The following is a 9,560-nucleotide window of genomic DNA, read 5'->3' as shown; positions in this document are numbered from 1 at the left end:
TTTAAGTCTCTGTAGTGAGTGGCTTTTCATAGGAAAGCGTGTAGCCACGCCCCTGGGCTGTAGCCACGCCCATTCGCCCAAGTCCTTTACCTGAATGATCTCAATCTGTCTGGTCCATTATCTGTCTCTCACCCACGCATATCGAGGAAAAGTGTTAATTTGCTTCGTCCTTGAAAAGTACTTTGTTTTACCCCATAATGACTCGCAAATCTCTTTCTCTCCAAGTCTTATAAAGCGCATCCTTCAAGAATTCTTTTTTCTCTCTCCAGTAACTGAAGTTGTCAAGTGCTTCATGAATTATTAAGTGGTCGTTTAGTTTTATTGCAACCACATCAAGTATCATTTATTTCATAGGAAGAAGGAAAAGCGTTTCCTTGAGGGCTCTTTTAATATTTTCTGAATAGACCAATTGATCTTAATCAGTGTAGCATTCGTTTTCTTTCCATATTCAAGGGTGTAGATTTGGCTTGAACACTGGAACATGGGGGGGGGGGGGTATTATTGGGGGGGTTACCTCTCCCCATCCCCCCTGGAATCTACGCCCCGGTCCATATCCAAAATTGGAAAAATGAAAAGACTTATTTCATTAATCATTTACAAAACCAATATTAAAAAACAGATGACGACTTGTTTTTCGTACTTTCAATTTTATGCTCAAGTTAAAAATAGAAAATTGGAAAAATGGCCACGGGACACTGTTCATCTGATTCCATCTAAAAAGAAACTAAAAGAGGTGAAAATGAATTCACACATGTGGGTGGCCCTGAATCACCCCTTTTTTCCTGATTGGTCATCCTGCAACGTCATCTGTTCTTCCTCAAGGCCGTGAGACAAAATAACTTCTGGTAAATTGATCAGATGAATTTGTTAATATTACTGAAATAACGAAAATAACAGTAAATCCACAAGACTATAGAGGCATAGACCAACACTTTAAAGAAATAGGCTTACTCTCATGAGAGCGAGCGAGCACTAACAGGTCGCTTAACACATAACAGTGACTTCCTCATCATATGAAGTTAATGAATGCTCATCTCTCAAAAGCTCGACCAGTGAATTTAAAATTAGCATTTACACACAGCCTTCAGATTTGTCCCATAGTAAGGCACAAAATTGCCTACTGTCACGTAGTAGCATCCTATTCTATGTCCTAGCAGGGGCGTACTGGCCATCGGGAGAACCGGGACTTTTCCCGGTGGGCCGGCCGCGAAACGGGGCCGAATGGGCCGCGATATGCCGAAGGGGGTAGTGATATGCAGAAAAGGACAGCGACAAAATGACTTTAAATGTTGGGAATTGATTGGATTGTAGGGGTTTGAAAAAAAGCAGGGGTTGGTGACATCATCTAAAAAGGAAAGTCGTTTCAGAGGCGGAGCAAAGGATTACATTTTGATGAAATATTGCAAATACAAACCTTTTTTCTTTGGCATAATGTGCACCGATGAAACTGCTAATAATTAAACAAGGAATGTGTATTAAGACAGTAAAAATTGTTTATTTTGATTTCATATTGATTTTAATCTGTATAGTTTGTGCACATCACAGCTGCAATTGTTTTTGCAATACACTGTGTTATACCAGTATAGATGAGAGAATGCATATGTATTCTAAATAACCATGATGCAAATGCTCCTGCTGTTTCACTTCTTGGAGAGCAGACAATCATATATATATATATATATATATATATATGTATGTATGTATGTATGTATGTATCTTTCATGTACATTCCATGTTCCATGTTCCAAATTCCATGTCACATTGCCAGCTCAATGCGGCTCCACAGCAGGCAGAGGCTTTAGCTGGGCAGTTCTATCAACCACTCAGAGCTAGACTTTCAAGTCCGTGGTGGTCTGTGGTGTTGCGTGATGACAGAAAGGGTCGAGAGGGACCAGTGGAGCATGTTGAGCTCATGTCACAGATGAGCTTGTTAATCTGCAGTGTTAATTGCATCTCATCAGACCCTAGCAGCTCTGTGTGTGTCCGAAAGGAGTTTGATGGGAGCATTGATAACTCTTAATTATTCAGAAAAAAACTAAAATATGAATGTTATAATTGCAGAGAATAACGAGTGAGTTTAAGTGCGTATAAGGCTTGTGAGTGCGGTGATGCTCTCAGCGTAATTGTGGGACAGCTCACTTCCATTTTCTGTGTTATTCTCCTCAGCCTGTATGCACTTCAAAAATGACCTCTTTGAACCATTGTTATCTCGGTGAGGGCTGCAGGAATGTTGTGCCAGATTCAGGAAAAAGATTTAAATGGTCACTTATCTGGCTGGTATTTTGTTGGTTTATATAATAGGATATATATAAAAAACAAGCCAATTTTCCAGTCGGCTTAAAACCCTGTGTAAACAAACTGATTGGATGCTTTTGTTATTGTTGAATGACAGGCATCAGCAAAATACTTTGACATCAGCCAACCTCCTGACCTTTTCTACAGTTTTTTTCCATCCACCCACCCATGAGATGATTTCCAACTTTGTTGTTATTTGATGAAATTGCCTGCCTTGAATGCAGATTAAATGTCACCATGTAGTCAAGACCACAAAAACCTATCTGAGCATTCACAATGAGAAAATTCCTACATCACCATGAATGCCACTCTGTAATACATTTCAGTCCAGGGCTAAAAGGCAAGAATGGAAAAAGGTCAGAGATTGGTTGTGCTAGAGAGATGAAAGATTTACCAAGAGGGGTCAGAATCTACTCTGTGGCATTCATTCTTGGACTTGGAAACTGGAGTGATTATTTAAGTGAAAAATAGGCTTCCCGTAGTAAAGAAAAATCACAAACGAGATCTCTTTAAAGTGAAAGTTAACCATAAAATGAACATTCTGGCATCATTAAAGATATATTCCGGGTTCTGTACAAGTTAATCAAAATCGACAGCATTTGTGGCATAATGTTGAATACCACAAAAAATAAAAAATAAAATAGACTGGTTCCTCCTTTTCTTTAAAAAAAAAAAAAAAAAAAAAGAAGCAAAAAGTAAGCTATTTTATTACACAGAAATTATGTTAACATGCATACTGTCTTGTGGCTTTACTTTTGAAACAATGAGTATTCTAACGTTTACGGTTTGGCCCCACTCACATACATTGTAAGTGCCTCACTGTAACCCAGATTTTTGCTTGTTTTAAAGAAAAGGAGGGGTGGTTCAAAATATATTTTTGTGGTAATCAATATTATGCCACAAATGCTGCCAATTGAGCTTAGCTTGTACTGAACCTGGAATATTCCTTTAACTCACCCTCATGCTGTTCCAAACCCTTCCAAGGAAAAAAGGAGATATTTGGCAGAATGTTAGGTACTGACAGCCTCAGTCACCATTCACTTTCATTGTATGGGGAAAAGATGCAATGAAAGTGAACGGTGACTGAGGCTGTCATTCTGCAGAACATTTCCTTTTGTATGCCATTGAAGAAAGTCATGCAGGTTCAAAACAAAATGAGGGTGAGTAAATTATGTCAGAATGTCCATTTTTGGGTGAACTATCCTTTGAGTATCTCAACTGTTTCTCTTAGAAAATGGACAGAAAATGAAGACTTTTGCTTAACTCAGATTTATCTGCAATCAAAAGTCAGAATTTTCAACATGAACTCAAATATTTCTCAGTAATTTCATCCAGCTTTGCTACCCATGTTGATACTTGAATAAAACATACCTGAGAACCTTCATTAAGTCTCCCAAACTATGAAGGAGCAACCTCCACTGGGCTATATCCTTCTCTCTTTCTATCCATCCTTCCAGTTCAGTTCAGGAAAAAGAGACAAATGAGAAATCTGTGGGATCATTTCAGATCCACATTTTATTACACTGGCTACAATATTAGCAGAGAATGAAACATTTTGTGAAGTATGATGACTCATACGCAGGTGACGGTTCTGAGAGCTGCTTGCTGGAGTTCTCAGCCATTCGACTGCGATGCACCATTCTGCCATTAATGACAAATCTTTATACTTTTCCATTATGAGTCACAGTGCATTACATTTCAAATAAAACTGATAATGACTGTCAGAAAGCTCTTTACAGAACGTGTTGATGATTTATAACACCAGTGCTTAGCAAGCGAGCATCAAACACACTACATTTAGTCTTTATAGATGATATATCGGACATACAGTACCAGCCATTGGTAACCCACACAAATCTAAACTATTACTCACCACTGCGATCAAAAACACAGCATACAATTACAAGCGAATTAAAATGAATACATATGTTGTTGAGAGCATGCTAATGTGTGTGAGTGTGACTGAGTTACTGATACAAATCTGCTGTGATACAAGGGTGAGAACCGTTTTTGTGACAGAGAGAGATCGAGTGAGAGATTTTGAGAGACAGTGAGAGATAGAGTGAGCAGCTGGCATGCTGGAACATTGTAAATGTGATGCTGAGCCATAAATGCAGAGGTCCATGGTCTTATGTTTCTATTCCTCTCGGTAGTGTTACTAAGCAACTCACAATCTCAGCCAGCGTGAGAGGGACGAGGATGCTCTTGCAGAAAACACCTGTCGTTGTGTGTGTGTGTGTGTACTTTGTGCATGTGTGTAGGTGTGTTTGTGGTTCATATTCAAAGTCTTGATGGTGGAAAGTATGTATTAGAATAGCTATACCAGGTATGTGCTGTTTCTTACCATGTACATCTTGGTAGTAAACCAAGACTAATAGAAACCCGCACAGCTTCTTTCCCAATGCTGTATCCATGCTCAACCAGGACCACAGCAGTTAAGTCCAGCACATTCACACACATGCATTCAATGCACTTTATACAAGTGGATACATACTATTTCTATTCTGTCCTCTATTGTATACAAAATATATATGGTCATAAAAAGATTGTATATTTTAAAATGTAGATTGGATTGTAATGTACAGTATATTGTATATTGTAATGTGTACATAGTATTGTAATCTGTACATGCCTCATAGTATTTATTATAATTGTATCTATTGTTGCTTGTTGAGCAGATTTCCAGAAGATACATTCCGGTACCTCAGATATACTGGCAATTGTAAAATAGATTGTTCCAGTTTTAGATGCTTATTGGTCATGCTGAAATACACAATAGAGCACAACAGTCAGGATCTGATAAAAAATACCATTCATTTTCTCCATAGGGAAATAGATTTTTGACGATAACTTATAAACCTTTCAAGACAGACCAACCGCAAGGTTGTTAATCAATGGTATATGCTTCTGTTGAAGTCATCAGTCCATGTTATTCCAACTTAATTTTAAAAACGTGTTTAATTTCAGAATTCATGGTGAAGAACTACATTACCCTTGATCCTGAAGGGAAACAATCCACCAATCAGAGAATTGCTGTGAATAAAGCGCACTAAACTAGCACTGCAGTGACCGCTCACTTGCATTACACACATGTAAATGATGCAATCTGTCAGTAAATGATGCAATAAAGTCGGTCTCCCTACTACACTCTCAAACTACTTATATTTTCCCATATATCTCAATATTTTGCAATAAATGTAAAACATATTGATTATATATTTATAATAAACAACTTTAAAGGTGCACTCAGTAGTTTTTTCCTCAGTTAAAAAGTTTTATTTCTAAAGAAATGAATTGTTATTTTGAAACCAATGTCTAAAATCATGAGTACTCACATGAGATAAAGACTTTAGTCATATCAGTAACCTCATGAAAGCTGCTTTATTCTACATGGAGAGGGTCCCCTCACTGGGGCTGCCATGTTAGGATCACATGACTAGCTGAATACTACTCATTTAATCTTAGTAACCACCCTGTTATTGGACACTTTCACTCACACTCGTGAACAGTGAATTTCTACAATGGCATCTGTAACTGAAAACTATTGAGTTTGAATGATGCCGCATCCACGCCCCTAGGTGTCAGTGTAAGTACAAGACAACGTAACAAAAACGTACTGAGTGCTCCTTTAAATCAATAGTTTACCTTTCCAATGCTTCATGGGATTGTAGTTCATTCCCACAGTCTTGTACCTTTGCATTTTTGTCCGGTTTTCAAATAATGTTTCCACTTCAAAACTAAGTTTGTAACCTTGATATACACTTCTGAGCAGGTTGATTTGGTTCATGGTTTAGAACTCTTTTATGAAGGATTTTATGAAATCCATATGGAAAAAATGAATGGGAAGAATACTCCCAGAACCAAGATGGCTGAAAAAGTGGGCGGGCACTTTTGCGCTCTATAGGCTATAGTAACAACTCTTTACCATATTACTGCACAGGACCAATAGCTGTTAACTTTTTTTTGTTGCATAGCAACGTTCTGTTGTGTCAGAAATTATATATTATGGTGGAAGAATGGCACTTAATGAATTTACTTATAGTAATAAAAGAATGTTTTAATAAACAAATTGTTATGCACTTTATCATATCTAGTAAACATTATAGTAACCATTTTACAAAAGCAATAAAGCACTCGAGACCATGCTACACTGTAAAAAAAAAGTGTTTTGTCAGGTAACATTAAATGTGGTAACATCTAAATTAGGTTTTATTCATGTCAAAAATATAATTTGGTTACACCAATGAAAGTACATTTTAAGGTTTAAATAAAATAGAAAGTGATCCTTAAGGTAACAATTGCATAATACCACTTTTTTCACTGTATATATTTTGAATATAACGGTCTTTAGCCGTGACTATTATCACAATATAGCATGACCTCTTTACCTTATTGCTTAAATAAAAGATACATTTTCTCATTGTGGTTGTGTTGCTGGTAGTATGTGAGGAGTGTGTTGAGACCCAGGCTGTGAGTGGGGTTGTGTGGGAGCGTGTTTTGGCACTATTTGCTGTAGGAGGGTAGCAACTCTCCAGCGTTTGTGCATGATTGGTAACAGCGCTCTCAGTTGCCGCAGGGCTGGCTTAGACAGCAGGAAGTAGAGTGGTGGGTTCCAGCAAGGTGCCAGACAAATCAGGAGAATGGCAGACAGCGAGGTCACCTCCCACAGGAGCGACACCTCCGTACTTGACGTGGATGGGGCGGGGGAACTGGGGGTTGGGCTTACGGGCCAACTGACGGGTGAACTTACAGAATTAAGGGATGGCGATAAGACATTGACAAACTCCAGCACGTAATAAGGCAGCCAGCTGATGGCAAACACCAGTGTGGAGCCAATGAGAAGGGCAGTGGCTTTTTTATTGCGGTGGTCGGCAGCCAGAGTGCCCCGGCAGCGGTACAGGTGGGTGATGATGAGCCCGCAGTGAAGGGCAATGCAGAGTAGAGGAGCCACATAGTACACCAGGAATGCAGGAACAAGGAACCCCAACCAATGACCACGCCCAACCGACCAAGTGCAACCACTGTCAAACTGGATGTACGTGACCTTAGGAAGGGCCATGGCGATGGAAACCAGCCAGATGACAGCAACCGTTCCAGCTCTGTGTGCATATGAGAGACTGTGAATGAGAGATGCTATCATAGATACACTTTGTGCCTGTATATATCTTTCAATATTGATACAGTGATGATCGTAATACCATTCTGCTCTATAATTATGATACAATGGTATTGTATAATTACCACATTCATATACCAAAATTATCAAATGGCACTCCAAAGTGCTTCCAATAATTATTGGTACACTGTAAAATGTGGTACCCTGCAATTGTTACCTTAAAGGTTAATTTTCACCCAAAAACACAATGCAAGTGAATGCTGGCCAGAACTTTGAAGGTCCAAAAAGCATATAAATGCAGCATAAAAGTAATCAATATGACTCCAGTGGTTAAATCCATGTCTTCAGAAGCTATATGATAGGTGTGGGTGAGAAACAGATCGATATTTAAGTCCTTTTTTACAATAAATTCTCCTCCCTGACCAGTAGGTGGCGATATGCACAGAGAATGTGAATCACTAAAAACAAAAGAAGAAGAATGTGAACGTGAAAGTGGAGATTTATAGTATAAAAGGACTTAAATATTGAACTGTTCTCACACACATCTATCATATCACTTCAGAAGATAAGGATTTAATTACTGGAGTCATTTGGATTAATTTTATGCTGCTTTATTTGCTTTTTGGACCTTCAAAGTTCTGTCCACCATTCACTTTTATTGTATGGACTTACAGAGCTGAGATTTTTTTTTTGTTTTTTTGTTTTGTGTTTAGCAGAAGAAAGAAAGTCATACACATCGGGAATGGCATGATGGTGAATAAGTGATGAGAGAATTTTAATTTTGGGGTGAACTATCCCTTTAAGAAGATATTTCTACCAGATTTAACCATTAAATTTGTTATTTTACTGTAACCTATGTATTCAGGTTGATTCAGTTAAACAATAAGTTTGACTTAAATAAAACCAGTTAATTTAAATGTCATATTATCAAATGAATCCAATTTTTTCAGTTAACATTTTGTTTTCAATATATCACTATCATGGCTGTGTTCAAAATCCATGGTATTATCATGGTTCATGTCCAAAAAACATGGTTATTTTATGCTAAATTTTTGTAAGTGATACTAAAATGTACAAAATAAATAAATAAATAAAAATACCATGGTATTACTATGTGAATATGGTAATCATTCAGTACCATGTGAATATCACTGATACCATCACTGTAGCATGGTACCACCACAGTACTACGAAAAAATTACATTCTTAATGAGTTTCAAACTGCACAATGATAACTCTAATGATATTACAGATATTACAGCTTAATTTTCTGTTGAAGCATAATTTTCTGAAAAGCTACTTTAAAACTATGTGTGTTGTGAAAAGCGCTATACCAATATAAATGACTTGACCGTATTTTCGTCAAAAATATTTACTTGAGAAGTAAAACTGCTTCAGATATTAAAGGCTTGTTTTCAGGGACTGTATTTTGAATATAAGTATACTTTGACTTGTGGCACTGGCAATGGTTTGTTTCACTAGTTTATCAATTAAAACTAGTGAGAAAAAAATCTACCAATGCCACAAGACAAAATACATTTATATTCAAGATATATTCTCTGAAAACAAGCCTTCATATCTTAAGGATGATTTTTTTTTACTTCAAAGAAAACAAATAGCATACATTTTAGATGTATCTTTTTACTTTGTGTAATACATAAATATTACATTTTCAATTCATTCATCTATGCATCTGTCATACACTCATAACTGTATTTTTTTGCTCTACTTCAGATACTCACACCTGTGCAGGGGTGGCGGGGGGGCGTGTTGAGGGAGCCACTATCCGATAACGCAACACAGAGAGCGCAGCCAGACTGAAGATGTCCACCCCGGCAGTCAGTGAGGTCATGAAGCTCAACAGCACACAAACGCCTCCACCCAGCTGCCAGTTCTGAGAGCTAGCGCTTAGTAACACACACGGCAGGGTGAGCAAAGCACAAAGATCAGCAAAACTCAGGTTTAACAGGAGAACCGAGCTAGGCTTTGAGCGTCGCCGTGGATTACGCATCAAAACCAACCACATGAGCAGGTGACCTCCGACCCCCACCAGCAGGGAGAGGATGCTGACCAGCGGCAGCACCAAAGAGAAGGAGATGGTGGTGTTGGTGTTGACAGTGTTGAAGAGCAGGTTCACAATGGCAGGCAT

The 9,560-nt window shown here is 38.1% G+C and overlaps 1 protein-coding gene across 1 annotated transcript; it reads right to left on the bottom strand.

Annotated features, from left to right (window-relative positions):
• Positions 1 to 6,712: 6,712 nt before the first annotated feature.
• Positions 6,713 to 9,560, bottom strand: si:ch211-119o8.4 (somatostatin receptor type 3). Its single transcript, XM_051700913.1, has 2 exons — positions 9,154 to 9,560; positions 6,713 to 7,394 (listed from the first exon to the last, which is right to left on the bottom strand). The coding sequence occupies exons 1-2, from the start codon at positions 9,558 to 9,560 to the stop codon at positions 6,713 to 6,715; spliced, it is 1,089 nt and encodes a 362-aa protein (XP_051556873.1).

This window comes from Myxocyprinus asiaticus, chromosome 6 (assembly GCF_019703515.2).
Source record: "Myxocyprinus asiaticus isolate MX2 ecotype Aquarium Trade chromosome 6, UBuf_Myxa_2, whole genome shotgun sequence".
Lineage (NCBI taxonomy): Eukaryota > Metazoa > Chordata > Actinopteri > Cypriniformes > Catostomidae > Myxocyprinus > Myxocyprinus asiaticus.
This window is presented reverse-complemented; position numbering and strand designations above follow the sequence as displayed.